Source organism: Lagopus muta, chromosome 1 (assembly GCF_023343835.1).
Source record: "Lagopus muta isolate bLagMut1 chromosome 1, bLagMut1 primary, whole genome shotgun sequence".
Taxonomy (NCBI): Eukaryota; Metazoa; Chordata; class Aves; order Galliformes; family Phasianidae; genus Lagopus; species Lagopus muta.
This window is the reverse complement of record NC_064433.1, coordinates 84,071,692-84,095,269: the sequence shown is the minus strand read 5'-3', so window position 1 is coordinate 84,095,269 and position 23,578 is coordinate 84,071,692. Positions and strand designations below refer to the sequence as shown.

The 23,578-nt window shown below is 44.1% G+C and overlaps 1 protein-coding gene across 13 annotated transcripts in view; it reads right to left on the bottom strand.

Moving 5' to 3' along the window:
- ST3GAL6 (ST3 beta-galactoside alpha-2,3-sialyltransferase 6) overlaps positions 1-21,620 on the bottom strand; it is a 47,315-nt gene extending 25,695 nt beyond the window's left edge. The window contains exons 1-4 of one of the 13 annotated variants that reach the window (XM_048944601.1): positions 19,738-20,011; positions 19,503-19,657; positions 1,548-1,647; positions 671-739 (exon numbers count right to left, since the gene is read on the bottom strand). In XM_048944601.1, coding sequence (XP_048800558.1) covers positions 671-739; positions 1,548-1,636 — 158 coding nt within the window. In that variant the 5' untranslated portion in view covers positions 1,637-1,647; positions 19,503-19,657; positions 19,738-20,011. The other 12 variants (XM_048944647.1, XM_048944567.1, XM_048944584.1 and 9 more) reach the window with 12 other exon arrangements.
- Between the last annotated feature and the right edge of the window lie 1,958 nt (positions 21,621-23,578).

Below are 23,578 nucleotides of genomic sequence, written 5' to 3'. Positions count from 1 at the left end.
GCTCATTGCTTTCCAGCACCAGCCTCACAGACAGCATTTTGCAAGATAGCTTCAGAGGTAACGGAGACCTTCTTTCAAGTTCTAGCACAGGCTGTCATTCAACTCATAAACCTAATTGCAGGAATTTACCAGCACAGGATTTGCTTATACAAGCACTTCCATATCATACAAATGAACTACACCCCTGATTGCTTCCCAAAATTAAACACATATATTGCTTTCATCTGTAATTTTAACTCATATTTAACTCTGCATTGTGCAAGTTTGGAAGCTGTAAACAAACATCCTTTCAACAATTTTCTGCTTTCTACAGATAGCCACAGTTAAGTGGCCATAAATATTAAACAAACACTGGAAATATGAGCAAATTCCTTTGAGCAACCTGACCTAGCTGTAAAGTCCCTGCTCATTGCAGAGGAGTTGGACTAGATGACCACTGAAGGTGCTTTCCTACTCAAAACAATTCTAGGATCCTTTCTGCCAGTCATGCTACAATTATGTTCATAATACTCCATGGGCACAGTTATACAAAGATCAATTGAACCGAGGCTATGGATTTTAGACTCGCTCCCTCCCACTTACCCAAAAAACAGACGGGGGAAAAAAAAAGAAGAAAAAAAAACCACAAAAACAAGACCACACACAAAGAACACTCAGCTGCTGAACTTACTGGGTAACTCCACTAGCCTCATTGGAAGAAGGACCCCTCACAGAAGAAGTCTGTCCATAAAAGCTAATCCTGCAAAAGGGGAAATGGTGTAACACTGAGGTTTGCTATATACAGAAACCACAACAGAGAGCCATTCTTATCAAATGTATGCTCTAAGTGAGATAAACACAAGTAAGCTTTTAACAGTAATGTTTGGCTATCACGATAGTCTTCATAACACAAGCAGAGCTCTGGTCACACCAGTGCAAACTCCAATGGAAGCTCAGCTTCTGCAATAAGTTTAGGTCCCAGGCCACCTGTCATGTGTGCCCTGGAGACAGCAAGGGCTCACCTTCCAGAATTTTGTCTATGGGACTTTGTAAGCTTCAGTTTTGCAAGAAGGTGGTCATTCTGCATGCAGATATTCATTCTCATGTGTGGGGCAGGTCACTCCCATGTCATTTATCTATGGTAGCAAGCCAACACTAAACATGCAAGGCAGGAGCGGACACAGTGCAGACACATGGCACATAGATGAGACCTTTCTCATCACAGGAGCACCTATTTTCATGGAACTCGGAGAGGCTTCCTATCTTTGAGGACTTTAACTCTCCATAAATCTAGCTGTACGTCGTCTGCTAAGGTTAATAATGATATGAGAGGAAGGGTGGCAGGACAGAGCAATCACATTTGTTCCCTCACTCTACCCACAAAAAAGTAAAACCAAAAACAAAGAACACATAACAGAAAAAAAAACAGAAACACACATACGCCCACACCAATCATACTTTCTATCTATTACTCATAGACAACTGTTCAGCAACATATTACTAACAGCCACATATCTCAGACAGCCATGAGGGTATTTGCACTATAAGCAAACAAAGTGTCACCATACCAGTAGAAGTTATTTCTCCACAGATTTCCATGCAATATACCGTACATAACTGCAGCAGCCAGGATGAAAAACAGAAGAATTCGTTTCATGACTGGTAGACCTGAAATAAGAAAGAAAACAAGAAATTTAAATCTAAGTTACAATATCAAAATGAACTTTCATGCAACATCTTGCAACCTATGGAAGGAAACCACTATTATTACAGCCAGTCTCCATCACCACAAATTCGACAGTTTCTCAAACTGAGAATTTGATTTCTCAAACTGAGTCCCAGTGACAGGAGTTGCATGCTGCTCTGCATCTAACACACAAGCTTACTCTGCACAGTGACACAAATACTGAGAAAGGCTCACTTTAGGTTCACTTTAAAGACTGTGCAGAAAGACAGGTTCTTCCAGAGGTGTGTCAGAGCCAGAGCTCCACTTTGCCCACCGGCATCCCAAAGAAATCAGCCTCACAAGACAGAAGATAGCCTTTGCAGCTACCTGTTCTTCTCTTCCTTCTTACCCCTCCCACTGTCTTTTTCATAATTACACAGTCAAACCAGCATGCACACTCTGCAGGACGCAGATAGGCTGACACTGATGAATCTGCCACAAACTGCTGCTGGCTTCTAAAGGACTACTGAATATCCTTAAAGTCCAGCTTTGGCCATTTAAAGCTGCACTGAAGCTGCCTGCTCACACCCTCATACCCTGCTCATTCTCCAGCTCCTGACACAGGCCAGGCTTCACTGCCTAATAAAAGAAGAATGCTATATTTATGCATAGTACAGCGAGAGAGAGAAGTTAAGGCCCAATCAGTGGAAAGTACTTAGGAACTGGTAAGTTTGGGAGAAACAGCAGAGAAAATGTTTGGTTTTCAAGTCAAGTTTTCACCTCATTGCACAGATCAGTAAAACCAGAAGATAAAGTAGAAATACCAGAAGCTTGTGCTCCTACAGACACGCAGGGGAAAAGTTCTGCATTGCTCACATCTTAACAGACTGAGCTGCCCTTTCAGGAGCTATGAATGAATCGTTGTTGCTTAACCCTCTTCAAAGTCCAAAATAGACATTCTGGCCACAAACTACTGTGGAAATTTACTTGAGAGCTATATTCTTCTATTATTTTGACCACTCCCCCCATCACAGTAAGGGAAAACAGGTTCAGTGCACACAATGTGTAAACACCTACTTGCACATTTATGTATTTGAAAGCGAAGGTAACAAATAGGTCTCCAACAGAAGCAAGCCATATCCAAACAACCGTAGTGCTGTGCTTTCCAAAACAAACCCTTTAGCTTTCTGATGTGGATTTCAGGGGCAATTTTTTTCTTTTTTCTTTTTTTTTTTTTTTTTTCAATTCCCTATTCCTTCATGGAATATTTAGAGCTGCTGTTATTTTAAGCTTGCACTTAAGAGCATGAAGACAACAAAAGCTGAGGTATGAACAACTGAAGCGATCCATAAGCAGTATGTTTAAAAAGCAAACTACTGCTACTCACAGATTCCACCCTGAAGAAATACCTATCAGTGACCCATTTGTCACAGTGAGTGCAGAAAACCAATAACTTCCTTTTTATTTCTTTTTATTTCTACATTCTTTGCAGAGATTGAACTGTAGGGTCAGGGACAAGGTTTTATGATCTTGCACCCACCAGTAACAAAGTCATTCAATGAGAAAGCTATAATCTGTTGATCTCAAGTATACTTCCAAGGCTGCCCTGCTCTCTTCTAGATGGAATACCACAGGAGGCAGCTATTACCATTTCAACCTTTTTTAGTCTAGTCTTATTAGCTGCACAAAGTGACTCATTCACTTGGAAAATACACTGTTCAATTTTGTTGTTTGTTTGGTTTTTTTTTCCATAAAATTGTTGGCATTCTTGCATCCCCCTACTCTGCAAATAATTGCTAAAATATACCACTAAGGTAGAAATCAACAGTTTACATTTTACCCCCTAATTCAATCAGTTCAACTGATTGTATTACTGATTTCACCAACTTCAGTGTAAATTGATAAAGCTCCATTGACAGAGAACCTTGCTGACAGGTCAGACGAAGCTGCATGTAACAAGGCAAAGCTACCCAGTAAAGGAGCACTTAGCATCAAAAATACTGTTCATAACAGTACTATTCACAGAAAGGAAAAAAATAATTCTCCTCTAAAGTATTTACAAAGATACTGACAGAGCCTGCAAAGCATTATTGAAAATAAGTCATCATGCTTCTTCAAACAAGATAATAAGGAATCAGTAACAACTTTCAGCATCTTATGTAGGACATTCATTCTGGCACATGCACACAACTGTAAGCATACATTCGGGGTGTTTCTAACTCAGCTCTTAGGAACACAGAATGGTCTTTAATTACGTAAGTGCCTCCTCACCATCCCATCCCCCCATGCCTGGCTTCACTCAGAGCTTTGAGACAGCTCTGTAATCAAGGAAATCCTTTTTTAAGTGAAGACTTTCTTAACCTGGTTTAGTAAATAGGAATGCTGCCTTATTTGCTGAAGAAATTATGAGTTTATTTTTAAATGGTGACAGTGTTTTCCCTTCCCCTTTTAAAAATAGATGACTGTTAGAGAAAGTTAGTCAAGCAAAAACAAACTTCTGTGACACAAATATTGCTCTAGAAAATTCCTATAGTGAGAGATGCTAGAAAATATGGAATTGGAAAGATATGCTTTGGTTGTAAAATGCAGTCTTGTTCCAGCTTGCTCATTACAAGACTAGGCACCTAGATTTAAGTTCATCTATCTAATTGACAGAGCTCATGGTGTCTTTAGGTCAAGGTTGACCAAGGTTAAGTAAAGCAAGAAGGGCAAGTCTGGAACTCTACTATTCAATTCTCTCTTCTTACTAAAAAGCCTCCAATAGCACACGATGAAAGACATGTGAAAGCCAGCATATCAGCAAGCACCCAATATGCACACTGCTACTTTTCTGAAAGCAAGCAAGCGACTGGATGCATAAAAAAAGAATAATGATCACTTTTTAACAGGAATCTAAACTAACTTCTGCTCAACTTGCCACCCTGGCCAAGTAGAACGGCATTAACAGAATTAGGCATGATCAACAGCTATGGAATTACAAGATTTCCAAGATCTGCCCACACCTCTTTGGGACAGGAGGGCGCTTTCTCCAGCTCCCCACCAAACCGCTATGGGGTGCACTGGATATGTGATACATAAGCTCTATAAGAAGGCACCTTTTTCTTCCCCTTGGTGGAAGCAGGGAACTAGTACCCTTGCCAGAAGTGCATCCTTATTTACACTACTATTTAATCTGCTACTTCAGTAAGTGCTGTGTCTGATAGGAGCCAGTATTTCATAGCCTATTTCATAGTACAGTTACACACACAGTTGATGGAGCTGTATTGTAGGGTAAGAACAATCACGCAGGCAGCTACAGAATCACAGAGTCACAGAATGGCCTGGGTTGAAAAGAACCACAATGATCATCTGGTTTCAATCCCCTGCTGTGTGCAGGGTCACCAACCACCAGACCAGGCTGCCCAGAGCCACATCCAGCCTGGCCTTGAATGCCTCCAGGGATGGGGCATCCACAGCCTCCTTGGGCAACCTGTTCCAGTGTATCACCACCTCTGTGTGAAAAACTTCCTCCTAATATCTAACCTAAACCTCCCTTGTCTCAGTTTAAAACCATTCCCCTCCATTTCCTATCACTATCCACCCTTGTTAACAGAGGGTGGTTTGTTTTTGTTTTTTTACAGCTGATTGATCAGACAACCACAGGATCAACATTATGATCCCCTTCCTTCATAACTCCTATAAAGCCTTCTTTTTGTTTTCATGCTTAATACTAAACCAGCAGCAATATAATGCTGGAAGCTTTGCCATCCATCCTTGTTATTTTACTAAGGACCCTAGAGGATTAGTAAAGTAAACCATTAATAAATATTTAATTAAAAAATGGTTGCTACTGAATTAAGTACTACTCATCTTAAAACAGTCTTTGCTCCATACCCAGTCTTGTGATAGTTTAACTTCTTGCTGCTGCAATTAACTGACAGCTTAAAAAAAGCTCTCTCAGGCCTCACATTCCTACCCTTGTAGCTGTGGGGGAGGAAGGGCAGCAAGCTTCAAAACGTGCATGGAGTGAACCTTGTAATTTAAAGGGACAGTGGGGGGGAAAAGAAAAAGAAAGAAGTACTTGTGATTGCCGGCCTTGCAATACTGTTTCCTTTTGGTCTGCACTTACAGGTGATGAAATAGCCCCATAGCAGAATGACAAACAAGATACCGCTCTCGTATGATCATTCTTCTCAAGTTAAGTTGCCAAAATGTGGGCATATTATAACAGATCTATATATTTCTACTGCTACATCTATAACCATTCACCATTAACTCATCCAGCTCTTGCTTTTAGCATATGCAGCATAGTTCGTTATTTCCCTTATTTTCCAGGAAATACCACAACAGACAATAAAATAGCACTGCAGTAGTCTTAAAGGTACTGCTGTGGCTGAGTAAGTCCAGTGTCTTCCCTTACACACTTTCAAAAAGAAGCTTCTCAATTTCCAAAGCTCCCTTTCAATGTTAGATTATTATAAAACAGAATTCCTCAGAAATATTAGTTTAAATTAGAAGAGCAGATTGGATTATTCTAGCAAAGTGACTTTGAATTAAAAATACATTTTTAAGCCTGTAGCAATAATTTGGTTTTGGAGTGCTGAGTTTAGCAGTACCTTAACTGGAAAAGCCTTCTGTCTAGTCTGCCCTTCCTAATACGAAAATAAAGCTGTTATTCTTCCTCTTGCAGATCTGCAAAATCACAACACCATAAGGTTTTTCTCTGACAAAATGGCACTGGGGACTTCCAACATCACATCGCTTGTAGCAATTGAAGATTCCACCTGTTCCAGAAGATACATTTTCATACTCCTTCTGCCCTAATCTCTCTGACTGATGGTCTAAGCAGTAGAAAAGACTTTTCTGACTCTGGATCCTACAGCTTTCTTCCACATTCCAACATCACACAGAACTCGCCATTTACTTCCATAGCATCCCAATTACTTTGGGAAGAGATGGTCATCTCCCAGAGAAAGAATGGGTTTTGGAGCTACCAGTAAAGCTTTCTATTTTCCAACAACAGCAGAAGATCTGTAAAGTAGCAGCAAGATGGTCTTTTCTCTAAGGACTCAGCTACAGTCAGTGGTGTCCAGTAGATTCAGTAGCACAGAAATAGAAACATTTCATAGATTCAGCGGTTTAGTAGATACAGCCAGCCTTTGCTTTTTACCAGCTACTACAGCCTGAAGCATAGCTTCTGCTGACTTCCCCTAAGAGAGGTGCAGACTGGAACTGTATCCTTCTTGGATCTTCTACATGGCCGCACGTGCTTCAGAACAGAATGGAGGAGGAGTTAATAGATTGACTTAAGTGCTTGTGTCCTGCTCTTTCACCATCCCACTAACGGTGGGCCCTACTCTGTACTATGAGGGACAGCAATAAGTTTATCATTTTATTTCATTTTTGTTTTTTAACTGCAGACATAAGTACTTTTGTTCCTCACCAAAGCATGCCTGCCAGCTGGATCAAACAACAGGGAACAGCAGCTTCAGCTGTATCTTTCATAGTCTAGTGCCATTTCAGTTCACTTCTCTTTTGCTCTTACGTGATTCTCCAGCCCTACTTACATGCCAAACACCTTTCCCAAACAAGAATATCCTTCAGCCAAAATGCGTTCATAAGGAATTCAGGTTCAGTCAAAACATCTATTGTATTCTCACCCAGCAATCTTCATTGACTTATGTGGGACAGCTGGGAGAGAGGTTGGATTCCTTCCAGAAATCTCAGGCAGTTCTTCCTACCAGGCAGGCCCAGCAAAGGGCAGAGTTTATGGATACAGCAGACAGCACAGAACCCACATCCCACCCAAACCATCATCTCCAGCCTCTCTCTCTCACTCAATTTATCCCTACTAGCACCTTCAAATACAAGAAAGCAAGTACGGTGGCATGATCCAGCCAAACCCAAGCCCTTGTTCATTTCAGACAAGACCTGTAACACATGAATTTGTAGCCTCTCTTTCTCTCACATGCAAGAAACACAAACCATAAGTTATGCTATCAACAGGGAAAATTCAGCAAAATGTTCCAAAGGCGTGCATGACCTGATTCACTCTTGGCCTTATCACTAAGGCCCAGGCTCCTGCTCCTCCCTCCTGTTTCTCCAAAATCTGTTCAGCGGCATCAGCCCTTGTCTTCTCCTCTTCTGTCTGCCTGGGCACTCAGCAGCATTCTTAGGTGCCCTGCAGCAGGCATAGAAGCAGAAAAAACGAACAGGAACAGGACAGAAAAAAAAGAGGTTGCTTTCACTCTTTGGATTGTTTCTTGGAAAGCAAGAAGGCACTAGACTTAGGTCAGTTATTATAAGTGTGAGGTGTTTTTAGACCTATTCAAAAAAGAACATGCCTCTCAGGCTGCTGTGATCCTGTGCTCAGAGGTACCACAGCAATCAGTGATGCACATTGGTTCACAGACGTATCGCTTTGGAGTCTAACTATGTTGAATTCACTGCCGCTGAGACCAAATACCTGCTATACCTGCTTTGCAGAGAAAAACAGCAGTGCAGAGCATGAGCCAGAGTATCCTGCCAGAAAACCCTGATGTGCAAAACACAACAGAACACAGGCATCAGCTACCACTGAACGTGCCCTTAAACAGTAACAGCATTTGGTGCAGTGGTTTGATGACAAGCTAATTAGCCTTGCTGAGAGACAGAAAATGTTATCTCCAGCTTGAAACTACAGTAGGGCTGGTAGGTGACCCTTGACATCTTTCTAATATTTTGACTCAGGTTGACACAGTGCAGTGTAGATCCATATCTGTGGCACAGTGTAGATATAATCGAAACTGAAAACATTAAAGAGCCAGTTGGTTTGCTGTTTTCAATTTTTCCCATTCAAGAAAGAAAACAATATTCCAGTGTTCTAAAATGGCTTAGGGCTCATTCCAACAAGTAACATACCTCCTGCAGCACAGATGAACATCGCTAACTTGGGGTTACAGGGCAGCCCTACAGAGATCCAAATCCAACCAGTGGCTTTGGAAGGGAGGAAGAGAAACAGTAACTCCTGGATTCTCATCTAATTGGTGCTTTGTAAGTATCAAATATTTCATATATTTTCTAAACCTTGCCTATAGTCACAATCAAGAATAAGATAAAGTCCATTTTCTCAGTTTCTTTGCCTACATTTATACCTCTACATGAGGACTAGGAGAACAAGACGAGTTTCTGCAATAAAAACCACATCAGCTGGAAACAGATTTTCATACACTCTGCCTGTTCTGCCCCTCTACAGGCCTTTCCCCAAAATTTCTCTTTATCATTTTTAAATTCTTCCTGTGCATTTGAACGCTGAAAAGAACTTATCTCCATGCCCAGCAGCAATGGAGCTCTAGTGCAGCACAAAAACCTCTGAGTGCTGTCAAAAGCTAACCCATAACCTGTGTAAAATCCAAAGCACATATAAGCTGAGCAGAAGTAGCTCTGCTTCCTCAACTCTCAAAGCTTTAAGCAAAGCAAACGCTATAAATCCAGTTCTAACTGCATCAAAAATTAAAATGATAAATAAGAATGAAACACACATTAGATAACACAGTCTTGATGGAATGATCATAGAATGGCCCAGGGTTGAAAAGGACCTTAAAGATGATCCAGTTCCAATCCCTCTGCCACAATCCAACCTACCAGATCAGGCCGCCCAGGGCCCCATCCAGGCTTAATGAACACATCCAGGGATGAGGCATCCATAGTGTCTCTGCGCAGACTGTTCCAGAGCATCATCACTCTCTGAATAAATAGTTTCTTCCTAATATCTAATCTAAATTTCTTCTCTTTTAGTTTAAAGCCATTCCCCCTTGTCCTGTCATCACTATTAGCCTGTCATTTCCCCAGCTCTGTTATACTCTCCTGGATTTAATACCGAAGGCTTTAGCCAGCCTTCAGATGGACTCCTATTTATACATTACACATTTTAATTGTCAATCCGTACCCAATAGAGCAAAACACAGAGGGAATGGGAGGTCTGAGTTCATGCTGGCTCCTCCCACACTCTGCAGGGCCAACACGGCTCCTTTTCAGACCATTTTTTTCCTTTTCCTTCAGATCTTCTTCCAGAAAGACAAATACAAACAAGTCTCGCAACATGCTCCGGGGGCTGGAGTTCAAGTCCTTTTCTCCTTATACCTCAACATGCAAAACTGAAAAGATTTCTGTTGCTTAGGACAGCTGCTCCTCCTGAAGAAATAGAGCATGATAGTTTTGCCTCTCCAGATCCTTTTAAGTGAGCAAACATACTAAAGAAAACACACATATACTATACAAAGCTTGAGAAAACAGAAAACTGTTAACAAAGACAAACCCCACCACAACATCACTTGCATTCACAGCCAGTGGTGATATCTCAGGAGTGCCTGCAGAATCAGAGGCTCAAGGTCAAGTCCTTTGGATACCCAGATAAAAAAGGTGGGGAGAGGTAGAAGGAAAAAAAAAAAAAGCTGGAAATAGCTAAATTAGGCAGGTCTCAAAATGGTTCAGTTACAAACCATATCAGATCACCACATTTTCCCCAGAGACCACGATTGATCTAGATAAAGAAGGAATAATCAGAGAATTTTACCATCTGTGTGATACACGCACATTCAGGTACACCTGTCTTGTAACAATACTAGAGTGTTCAAAACACCCAGCTCTGGTTGATTTGGAGCCAGGGACTTAATCTCAGCTCTTACAAAAGCGACTGGGAATCACGCAACTCAATCTACCAGTCAGTTTATGGAGATTACATTATACAGATTTGCATGGAATAAACAAGCAAGCAAAGAGGTGTGAGCATACAGAGTTGTGCTAGCATACAGAATGGAAGTTTCACCTTCACTGAAATAATGCACAAAACATACATGCAGTCATAGCTCTAAGAAAACTGTAGTCACTGTTTTTCACCATGCTGCTTTTCATCTTGCCTCTGCTGCTTAAAAATAACAGTATCAGCAAACACCATGAACACCCCCACCAGCAAAAACTAGCTTTTTGGTACAGTATCTTCCCCTAACAGCAGAGCTGGCACATCCGTCTGCTGGGGTACACATGTGCCAATGGAGAGCTCGAGAATGTAGAAGCAGGAATGTAGCAAAACAAGTCAGTGAAAAGCATAAAGCTAAATTGAGAGAGTGGGGGAATGGTGGCAAGTGGTAGCACTTACCCCACACTGCTAGCAGGTCTTGCAAGCTTCCCAGGGTAGTGATCCTAACAGATCAGAAGTAAGCAAGCTTCAGGACACCAACAGTTTCAGCAGCTTCTTTGATAACATGAATGCCTGACATTTCCAGTATTCTCAATTCAGCACTGCAATGAATATATTAATGTTGCCTCTGGGTCATGAAAGTTAATCAGAAAACTCACCTTACCTGCTTACTAAAAACTAAATCAAAAGAGACACTGTGCAATTGGAGAAGTTCAAATATTGCGAGTATTAGGGTTTTTTTTTTCCAAGAGCTTTCTTTACACACGGTTTAATTTTCTCGCCACTAAAGCTCAAAAATATCTCCAACACCACCACACATGGTAAGAAAAGCTCAGACAGCAACTTCATAGCTGAGAGTGCTTTGTGGGTGTAAAGTGTTTTTGAGCTAACAAAGAACGGTTGTACAGGTAGCAGCAGAGTGCCTGCGGGCTTTTAGTGCTTTGTTTCATTTCTTAAATGTGTCTTAAATAGGAAAAGCCACCAAATACAATCCTCAAACAATACTTAACCTGAGCATTTCCACAGCTACAAGATTCATACCATAGTTGAAAGACACGGTTCTAAAGAGCACGTAATGCAGAACGTGAAATCTTACTGATGTTTGCTGAATGGGAAAAGTTACTAAGAAGTCTACATTGCAGAATAAAATCAGTTCATATCACAATGCATTCTTCACTCTTTAAGATAATAAAAAGTAAAAAAGGATGTTTTTCAAAACTCATAAGCTTTCACTGATGTAGCTGTAGCTGACTTCAGCATTAGGAGTACCACTAATTGCATGTTTCCTTAGACAACACTGAAACCAAATTCACAATAAGAACTCAGGGCAAAGATGTGGGCAAAAAGGCAAATTCAGAACTGGAATTGTTCACAGCACAGCTGTGTTGGTTGTTACACAGGCGCTCAGCTCTTAAAGAATACTTCACACGTTCATTTACATGTTTCTGTGTCATAGTTACAGTGACTTGGTGCTATAAAGAGACACAACAGCCCATGTTGCAGTGCTGACTATTAGGGGCAGTCAGCCTGCCTGGCTTTCTGTGCCCTGATTTATGCACCTTTGTTTCCTTGGCTGTACATAAGGAAAGCTAATTACCTCTGACAGTAATCTTCAGTTGCCATCTGCCTGAGAGGAAAGCTGCCTTAATCAGTCAGTAGGGAATGCTGGGAAGGCTTATATGCTTTTCTCAGTGCTACACAGAGATCCCTTCTTCCCCCAGAAACATGAGTATTTATGTATCAGTATTTGGGATGGTTGCTTCTGAAGAGGACACTCACCCCTAAAATCACAGCAGCCCAGAGGAGTGTATCATCCTACCACACACTCTCACATCCTCACAGTCCTTCTACTCCTGCCATAGCTTCAACACCTACCACCGCTGCTGAGAGCCATGGGGCACAAAATGTATGCAGGCCAGCTCTCTTGGTGGGATGGCCACAGGCACACAGTCCTGTCCTTCCCACAGCCCCCTACCTTCACACCCCATGCTCACTGCCAGTCATCAGCTCCTGGCATCGCTTTCACTTGTTACTTTCTCAGCCAGTTCTGGTCTGCTGGAAGTGAAACAGCACCTATTGCTGCTGTAGGAGTCTCAGTTTCCACAGCTGTTCAAAGCTACAACAAAACAAGCAGGATCTTTCTCAGGGCTGTGGTATTTTTAAACATGTCAGCTATCCTTCCCTACCCGATCTTTGCTAAGCATCAGATTTGACCAGGGCTATATGCATACAGTCTCCTACCTGAAGATAAGAGCAGCAGGTGAGCCAGCCTCATGACAGCACACGGCTCACCTCCCTGCCAGTCACAGCAGCACCATGGACCTCCTGCAGCACGGATCTGCTCCCCTGTAACCAAACCTGACTTCATGGCATATTCCCACAGCAGTGAAGTCTGATGTTTATTTCAGCTTACAGCTAGAAATCTCCAGAGCAAGGTATGCTGTAGGCAGGAACAACTGCATCATCTATCAATGTCTTTGCTGCTCTAAGCATACAGAACCCAGCTCAGCTTCCAGCATCACCAAGATCCATCACATTGCTATTCGAGCACGGCCATTAAAGCATGAAATGCAGTACAGTAATAGGCACTTTGTGCTGCTATAGCACAAACGTTTGGAGCACAAAATGAAATTTATGCAATCATATTCTGCATGCATATGCACCTATCCTTCCTTTCCTTGTAGAGCTTTGGAGCCCCTTTGGCTAATTTCAGACAAATCTGCCAGGAGATCATAGGATCATAGAATCATTAAGGTTGACAAAGGCCTCCAAGATCATTTAGGCCAACCATCAGCCCATCATCACCATGGCCACATCTCTCAGTGCCACAGAACTTCACATATTTGAGACCTCCACAAGTTTTGCGGAAGTTACCAAGCAGCTTTGCAGAACAAAGAAACCCTCTAAGCTTGTCTTCCATTAAAGATCAAAAAGTCTGCTGGCAAAAATACATCAGAAACTCAACTATTTCTGCTTGTCACATAATTGCGTTGCAGAAGAGTCCATATTTCCTCAACACTGTTGCCTGAATTTAAACACTTTAAATGCTGCTTTCAGACACTTACTAAGTGGCATTAGTTGAGTTCAGTCATTCAACTTAAAAAATAATAATAATGATAATCAGACACCAACCATTTGTAATAAGAAATAAGTCCTGTGAAATCCAATGAATAACATGTATGTTCTATTTTACTTCAGTGCCGTTTCCAAGGAAGCTCTGAGCAGCATTCTTCACTTCATTTCATTCATTCTTCATCAGAAATCTTTAAAGACAAAAACATCCATGTCCCAAGTTGAAAACAATAAAGGGCATGTCTTCAACACAGAAGGAATGAAAACAGCTATTCCACTTAAATTGCTCCAATTAAGATCACAGAATCAGAGAATGGCTTGGGTGATGAAGTAACAGTATTTTCTTAACATGTTTTGCAAGAAAAAGTCAGTCTTCAGAAACTGTATTCACTGTTATTTCTGTATTTACTGTACTTCAGAAACTGTACAAATGTTATTTGTACTGCCAGTATCTGAACCAGCTGTCTAGGTCACAACACAGCATACACACCTGGGCTGTGCTCCGCAACACAAGCTGAGCAGCATAGGCAGGAGAAACACACAGCTACGTCAGACCTGTCAGCCTCCAGCAGCAGGAGATGCTATTTAGGGAGAGCACACAGCAGACACTTTGTGGTCCATTCCCCTCCTACACGTACAGCATTTACAACTGCTCTGCAATGGAGCTGGAGGATACATCCTTGCCCACCCATTTTAGCATCCTTTTGCCAACATCTACACTTGGGAATCGCGCAGAGAAAGGAGAGGACAACCACCAAAGGAGACTACAGAGGTACTGCAACATCAGAGCCACTGCACCACGTGGCAGATCACTACCAAGTTCCTCTGAGAACTGGGGATTAAAACCACCACAGGCAGTTACAAAACTAGTGGATGTGGGTGGGAAGGATAGCCCTACACAGCCTTCCAGATCTTCAGCTGAGGCAAAAATTGTCTCCTCGTCTCAATTAAATATTGCAAAATGTCTGGGCAAGTAGAGCAAGCCGTAGTTTTCCCTTAACTCTTTTCAGTGAAAAACAGGCTTTTCTCAGTTAACTGAATGAGAAAGCAGTAACTTGTCTGCACGCAGGGCACGACCAAGACTAGCAACCACATGCTAGCAAGCCCTGCGCACATTCACCATATGGACAAATCCTAACTTGCTCTGGTGTTTCATTAAGTGGATTTAATATCGTGTCTCCACTTAATCTTGTGCAAATTTTATGTTCAAACAAACCCTACAGGGTATCTCTCATCTACACCACTAACCCTGCTCCTGGTTTCAACTCCACACATCAGCTTCAGACTATCTGAAGCACTGTGGAGATTGAGGCGATAGCATTTCCAAGGTGCTCAGACATGACATTGATGGAGGACATAGGCAGGCAGGTTCAAGAACTTCAGAGAAACAGGAAATATCTATTTTAATTGCCAAAAGATGAGTAAGGTCATGCTTTCGTTCAGCAACAGCACTTCTTAAGCTGTCACGTACCCTCCTCACTTCCCATTACAGAACAAAAATCTGCAAGTTCCTTCCCTTTTGTGTCCCTCGCTTCATGCTGGGGTGCTGGCAGGACTCTTTCCCTAAGCAGATCGTTTCTCCCACACAGGTCATCACGTAGCCAAAAAACTGCATCAGCACAACACAGAGCAGCAAAATAAGTCTGCACAGAAAGGAGCTGCATAAGTCAACACCTACAGTGGAAAGGAGGAAAAAAAGATGTATCAGAGACACAACCTCCATTCCTTTCTTACCCTGGGAAAAGGGACTCCTCCTCTCCTGCCTCCTGCATGATATCTTACACAGGCACACACACATCATTTACCATTAAGCAGCCACTTTGTACGCATATTTCCACTGCTTACTTCTGTTGGGGCTCTGCCCGAGCTGATGACAAGCCCCTCACTCCACTCTCATTTCACTGCTGGCCAGAGGGCTTTGAGAATAGTGGTAGCACAAGCAAGCAGCACCAGGCTACTGCTGTGCAAGAGAGGCACCAGTCTGCAGATCCAGCTTAAAAAAAAAAGCTGCTCTGAGCTCTGCAGCAGCTGATCTTCATTTTCATATTTCCATCTCATACTCTTAAGGCTGAGAAAACATTGTTTTAAAAGAGAGTTGAAGGGCCTATGGAAATCTAAGACTGCTAGTCACCCATTTCCCAAACAGCTTTCTGTTGGCTACTGTCCCAAAAGAAAGCAATACTGCTAAGAAAATGGTAACTTCCACTCTGAACCAACAGATGTTAAGGAGAGCTTCACTGATGTAGTAAGAACTTCATTTCATTCCTGCCTGGTCTTAAAACCAGCCCCTGGTTACTCCATCCCTCCGCCTAAAGGAGGGAGGATCAGCTTTGTGGCTTCTTAAGTTTTCCAGCCCTTCCTCCCCAGCCAGGGCACATGGGGGCTATTCAACTTTTTGCCTCGCTCCTCCTGGCTCCCCACGGATGCTGGAATGTAAAGAATAGCTCCAGTACAATGCACTCGGGTTTTACTGCTGCTGCCGGGGCTGGGAGTGGAACAACACAAACAGTTACACAGAGACTTCAGTTATTATCCCGGAGATGCTTAAAATTCACCCATTCTGTAGCAGTGCTGTAAAGGATCTTCCTGTTGAGATACCAACATCTCAGTTTTGCCCTCAAGAGTAAGTTATGACTGTATTCAGAACACTGAGGAGCTACTCCACCCTAACAGAATGAATTTTAAGGACGTGATGTTTTAAAGGTGATACGTACCGAACACAGCATTATTGAAGAGTCTTGCCATAATCTGCACGCACATTTATTCAAAAGGCAGTGATACCACAAGCAAGCTCTGTGCTTCTATTTTTATTTAATAGCACACACACCAGTGAACGCTGCCTATTGCTCCTCAGCCCTTCAAGCTTTCTGCACAAAGACCAGCCACCGATAGCAGTAATTGAAACACCGAACCACAAAGTACAGCAGATTAATTTCAATGCACTGCAGAAAGGTGACCTGCAAAGGCAACTGCAGCTTGCACGTGATGTTTCCCTCCAACCTCAGCAACCACTGCAAAAAGCTGAGGGTTCAGATTCTTCTGTAGGATGAGGATAAAAGGCAGACAGGAAGATTTAACACCTACAGAAGTTCACGCATCATTAAGGGGGAAGGGAAAGAAGAAAAAAAGTTGTATTTTATTTCCCCCTGAAGATTACAAATAGTAGTTAGTAATACACAACATTGCGATAGTAGAAGCAGAAAGAAAACTGGATTAATGGGAAAGTTGAGGGTTTTTTCTTGTTCTGCTGCTAAGCTCTTGGGCTTTTACGTAAACAGATGGCAGAAAATAGAAACTCTGAAATAGACCAAAAAACCTTCTACACTCAGTTACCTCAGATTAATTTCCCAGTATTTTTCACCACCTTCTTTATAAGGCTAGCACAAATAAAAAACATATTACTTAAATGAATGACAGCTGAGCTGTCAATCTCAGTAAACTAAACGCTTAAAAACACAGTGCATATTTCCATTTGTTATACTATAACACTGCAAGCATCTGTAAGAAAAGATATCTGAAGAAGCATTTCAAGCCATCTGAAATTTGTTTCTAAAACGCCCTTAACTATGGGGCCAGAGTAAAGTATCTCATACACTTACAATAATTAAAAAATAAAATAAATCAGGCTTGTAGTTAAAATAACCTGGACCTTCAGGCACAGAGATTAACAAAACGAGATCCTGTGATACACTGCAAGACATCCTGTGCAAAATAGTTTTTCCTTACAGACTCCTTTGAGGCAATGGTGCGGACAGCCTCATGGAGACTCACAGCAGTCTTCAAATTACATCTGTAAGGGATCCACTGGATTGTATCTTCTTCCAGGCAAAGCACCTGAACCAGAATGCCCAGCAACACGTGAAGGTACATGCAGAGGGTAGAAAACCACAAACCAGCCAAGGCAGACTTGGGAGAGCTCTTGTAAAGCTGGCTTGGAAGGACAGATCAGTCGTTTAATGAGAGATATTTATCAGAACACCCGGAAACCATCACCAAAAATGAGAGCAGGATAAAAAGACACTCATGGTACACGGAAGGCATCACAAAGACAACTGTTCTTCCTCACAAAAATGAGCACACAAAGAAGAAAGCTATCACACAGAAACCTCTAAAACCATCTCTGCTTGTAACTTTTCAAAAGTCTGAGGAGAAAGTGAAGAAGGACCTCGAGCACTTGGCTCTGTGAATGGGATCATTCACTACGTGGGCCACTGCATTTTCCTTCTGAGGGAGGCAACACCCATATGTAATTTCTAAAGCCTCTATTTAGCAGCGCACATGGTAGATATCAAAGCCCACCTCCTTGCCTAACCAAAACATCGTAACTCACCTATTTCCTTCCACCCTTACAGTTCGTGCCCTTGTGATCCCACAGACAACTCTGGGGTCTCGCTGCCCTGCCCTGTCCCACCCTGGAGCCACTCTATGGGCACTGCCCCAGGGCAGCTGTCCTGCTTCAGGAATGCCTGGATACTGGGCACCTCAGGGGATGACTCATATATTCCACATCAGAAAGGGTCTCTCACGGCCAGAAAGACCCTTGCTGCTGTTTGTTTTTTTTTTTTCCACAGGCAGTTATCATAGGCCTGAAGAGTGACCTCACTGACTGCTTCAGCTCAGCAGACACAGATGCAAGCACCTCACCAGGCCAGACAGAAAGATCCATGGATTTATTCCATGTAGGTGGGAAGAAAAACAAAGCTATTGCTGGTGCAATCTTACATACATACAGACATATTTTTCCTTCAAAAACATCACATCTGTGATCTCATCAGGTAGGAATATTTTCTTCTCCTGACATAGGTTGGTAAGAAGCCACACTCACACACATTTCCTTTTTCTCCACACCTTCCTTGAACTTAGTTTTCAAAATTTCGGACTGACAGGTCTGGTACAACCACATTCTCCACATTAGAAACTGTGTATGTTGTTACACACGGTGAATTTTATACCATCCAGCAGCAGGAGTTGCCGGGTTACACCAAGTAATCTCATCCCACAGCACAGCCCTTCTGACATAGCTCTGCAGCCACGTTGTTCCTATGAATAGCTCTGCATAGGGTCAGTAAAGGAGAGAGACACCAAACAAACGAGGTTTTAGCAGGGTAACAGGAACTCAACGTGCACACAAAGCAACAGATAGCTCCCACCAGCCTTGGTTCCAACTGCGGATCAGGAAGAGTTCCTGCTCCTTTCCACGGAAATTTTAAGTCGAGGAAGAGCAGCGGGGCTGAGCACACGGCTTTCAGCAGCTAAAATAGAAACACCGATCCCACTGCTGAATAATAACTCAGCACAATAACCCGGAGACTCTGAAAAGCAGGCAGCACGAAGCTTCCACGGCACGTTCCCTCCACTACAAGCGCGCGCACACACACAGCACTAATGGCTTCGCGCAGCTCAAGGCAGAGGCACCTACACAGCCATTGTTTCTCCCCCCGCCGGGCCTCCGGCCGCTCGCACAGCCGCCGCCGCCCTCCCGGCGCCCCGCGACAGCCCCGCTCACGGCGGCATTACCGGCACAAGCGGCTTAGCGGCACAGCGGCGGATCTCCCTTCTCGGCTCCGAACGGAGCCCGTCGTCGCCGCCCACCGCACCCGGCCCGTTACCCGCCCGCCGCGGGCACTCACCACCCGCCGGTGGTGCCCCGAGGCTGCGGCGGCGAGGGCTGACGGTGCTCGGGACTCCGCCCGCCGCCCCGGCCCCACCGCGGGGCCGCCGCGGGGGAGCCGCGTTCCGCCGCTCCGCCGTCGGGCGGGGCTACGGGGCCGCCCCCTGGCCCCCCGCCGCTGCCCCACCTGGCTGGGGGCCCCGCAGCCGCCGGGGGCCGCCGGGCGTTCCGTCACCGCCGCTCGGCGCCGGCGCTCATCCCGGCGGCAGCCCTACGGCGTGGTTGAGCGCGCGGAGCTCGGCTTTGCCAGGAAGTTTCCGAGGACCTCTGGGAAAGGTCTGGGACATCTCATCTCGGCAGCTCGAGCCAATTACGAGTGCAGCTCGCTTTCGAGACAGCTTGTGGAGGCAGGCTCCGTCCCTCTGGCAGAGCGTTCAGTTCCCCGAGTGCTTTCGGCGAGGGACGCGCGGAGCGGCGTCAGCCCTTACGGCTCTGCCTCTGAACACCGGGTGACTTACGCGGAGCAGTAGCGGCTGTCGCTTTTGGTGCGTACCGGGAGGAGGCTCTGAAGCTGTAAACTTGCGTGAGGGTAGCTGGGAGCTTCCCCAGCTGACACAACGCAAGAGAGCGAAGAGATGTCCCGTCGAGAAACGAGCGCTCTGTTCGCCAGCCGCTGTGGGTGCAACACCGTGTGAGCCTACGCAGCAGAGCACAAAGCTAGACGGGCGCCGTACAGCAAACGCATCCACTTACCAACTGCCAACAGGAAAGGGACTTCAGATCAAAACGCAGAGGAAAGATAACATGCAGCTTCTTATCGGGGCCGTACCGGCCGTAATCAGCTCCAGCCCGACTTACGCGCGTGTACGGTAATGGTGAGGAAGAAGAGCAGGGCTTCGTTCAGCTGAGCCCCACCTGCAAAAGAAAACGTGGAAGGAAGCATGCTGTGCGTTAGGATGGAGGTGGTGTTTGACTCGCGTCTGTTGAAGCTCCTCCTCAGCTTATATCGAAGCCTTCCAGGGGAGGAGAGCCTCGTGTGAGGGAAGGCACCGCGCTGCTCCATCCCCCGCGCGTCCTCCCTCACCGACTGCGCTTACAGCGACTGCTGTTTCCTTCCGCCCGCGCAGCCGCCTGCGGAAAGCACTGACCCGAGCCTGGGCAGCGAGGAGAAGCAGGGCACCCGCTTCAGATGTAAAAACTGAAAAGCCAAGCAAGCTGAGGGGCACATGGTTCTCCCTCTCCTTGCTGATTGCCACCCACGGGAAAGCCACAGGGCACCGGGGGAGGAACTGGTTCTAGGAAGCTGCTGCAGAACAGGGCTGCACCTGTGCCACCCTGTGTTACCAGCCCGGAGACAGCCGGGGCTTCCTGGAAAGTCTCTGCTTGCTGCAAGGCTTGCATTGAGATAAAACCCAATGGCTCTGCCAGCGGCAAAGGATAAAACAACGACAAAAATCACCTTGTTTTGAAAGCACGTGCTGCATCCATGTTGTATTTTTGTGATGGGGGCTATACCGCGCTACAGGAAAGCGGAGGGGTTGCTAATATTTTAATTGTCCTTTCCTGTCATTGCCATTTCCTGCTTCAAACATCACGATCCTCAGCGCTGCTAATCTGTAATTTTTCTACATGGTGCATCAGGAGTGTGCTGTAGCGATATGAGAGAGCATTGCTTCCTTCACTGGAAGTGCAACTCTTGTGTATTTTTGGTGGTTACCATTGCCACCACTGTGGTCAGCCTCAGAAAGTACAGAGAATGCCCAGAGGTGGAGCCTGGAAAGCAGAACTTCACTATGATCTAGATGTACGCGCAATGACATCACAGCTAAAAGATAGGAAATTCAGTCTCTTCTTAAGAGACTCTCCAACCCTGCAGCCAAACAAGGTGGCTTCAACGTGTTCTGGACTGTGAACCTAAGTTCAGGCTGTTGTAATTTGTCTTGCCTTGAGCTGAAAATACCTACACACTTTTGATCCCTTCTCTTGAGAGGATCCTGAGGTCTTCACACTTTGGCACTTAAAAACAATGCTACTTCAAAGCATTGGTTAAAATATCTGTCTTCTATTTATTATTTATTAATGCTGTTATCTTTTTCCTTTCACCTCTCGTCTTTTCTGTCCATACTCTTCAATTCACCCCAATGGGCATAAAAACAATTGAATAAAGAAAACCATATGGTTGCACAATGAAGGAGTCAGAAGTTGGGAAATAGCAAAGGACTGGCTATATTACTTCATCTCAATTCCCTTGCACATGTGTGCTTCATGACAGGCTTAAATTACACAGCCCAGCACTATGTCACTTTGGCCTTACTTTGCTTGGTGAGGCACATCCTTTGTTCAAGACACAGGATGGGCCAGTTTAGGGATGTGCCAGGTTTCTACAGCACAAGATAGTGGGACAATTCAATGCAGAGGAGCATAGGAAGCCTTGAGGAAATTGATACGATTCCTGTCTCTGTTCCAGACAGGATGCTTATGCTGCAGCTGCATCTTTTGCACATGAGTTCATGAGCATGAACTAACTTCACACCAGCTAGCTTGGGTATTAATAACAACACGGTGTGGGTCTCTGGGCCAGGAGACAGCTGCTGGCTTGTGGATTCTGTGGGAGTCTTGCACAATGTGTGTAAGTCTAGGAAGAGCAAAGAATTCATAGTTGCAGCTGAAAGGGGGAGTGGTTTCAAACTCGGGGGATCAAGAGAGAATGGTTTCAAACTGAAATAGAGGAGGTTTAGGTTAGATATCAGGAGGAAGTTTTTCACACAGAGGTGGCGATGCACTGAACAGGTTGCCCAAGGAGGCTGTGGATGCCCCATCCCTGGAGGCATTCAAGGCCAGGCTGGATGTGGCTCTGGGCAGCCTGGTCTGCTGGTTGGCAACCCTGCACACAGCAGGGGGTTGAAACCAGATGATCATTGTGGTCCTTTTCAACCCAGGCCATTCTACAATTCTGAAGTCCACAGACCATACAGAGGACCCAAGAGAAGACCTGTTGCTGACGGTCTGATTCCCTTGCATTGAGGCTCTGTGTGTGACTAATAAATGAAGAGAAATGTATGTAAGACACTTGAAAACATCTCTCTCTGGAAAAGAAAAGAAAACAAGAAAACAAGAAAATCTGTGAAATCCCAAATTCTACCACAATGGTTAAACAATGTAATTACAGAGTTGCTTAACAGTTCTTTCACTTCAGTTTCTTCTGGCAACTGTACTTAACCAAGGCCAGCAGCGGAATGGAAACTGCTGCTTGTTGTAATCTAAATAATACCTCTGACTGAATTCAAGGATTTAAGTGCCAATTTGAACAATGGCTGTGGTGCAAAAAAATTGCAGCATTTGGTACCTAGCCTTTTTCAAAAGGATCTGCACAATCCAGAAGTTAATAACTGAACTGTAGCACCGACAGATTTATTTGGAAGAAAGCACAAGAAATCACTTCTCTGGGATATATTCCATTGCACACAAACAGTATCAGCAATGATTTGACAATGAGTAGCCTACAAAATACTTTGTGAAAGGATGACAAGCAGGAAGTCAAATGAATGCCCCTGCAAGCAAAAACAATGCATAGGACCAAAAGTCAACAGATATTTTTTGCTTTTTCTGTTCAAAACTGAACTTCCCTGACACACAAACCTTTCCCCAAACCAATCATAAAAACCACAGAAGCTTCTAGATGCAAAGCAATAACTAAAATAAAATGGAGTCACATTTATGTGCCAGAGGAAACTTTGTGAAAGACAAAACTTTTTTTGTCTCAAAACTTGCTTCGTGAGGCCTTTTTGGTGATAAGACTCTAACTGACAACTGCGAATTCTAGGGGGGCAAGTGGAGGGTGTCACCATGCCACAGTACTTCTGCTTATGAGTGTAAAGACAAGCAGAAGTGGATAAGCAGTCTTTCTCGGGGGTGCGTCTTGAAGGAGCTGACCATTGCAGAAGGTGATAAAGCTTGTGCATGGCAATGAAGGCACCACTCCCTGCTGGCTTATCTGTTGGGCCAGGTATGTCACACTAACTGAGAAGAAAGATGAAAAAAAAGAACCTGAGAAATGAGGGATGAAAGTCCATCACTAAGCTAAGGACTTTGAAGAAAAACTCCCAAAGAAACTTTTGATGGAGAATTCCCTGAGGGGAAAAACCTCTTTGAAAGAATCCCCCTATCTCCCCCAGGCCCGCTTGCTGTGAAGCTTTCTGGCTTTCTCCCATCCCCATAAGTGACTGGATGAGAGTTCCTGAGATCAACAGATCTACTATGAACCTCGCTGGACCCACGGTGGTAACTATCTCTCTCTTGCTCTCTACAAAGACTCCATGCTTTTATTTCCTATCTCTTTTCTATCGTCCATCTTCCCTTCCCCACATCCCTAAGTGACTAGCATTTGTAATGAACTGCTAACATTTGAACCGTTGTGTCTTAATTTCACCATCAAGTACATATACATTAAAAGGATCTCTTCTCCTTCCTATAAAGTGGAGACACTCCTGAGTCACTGCTAAGATGAGAAAAAGTTACAGCCAGATTCTACCCTAGCTTGCAAAATGAGAGAAAAACAAAGAGAAAAATTACAGGAAATGAAAGGAAAACCTGT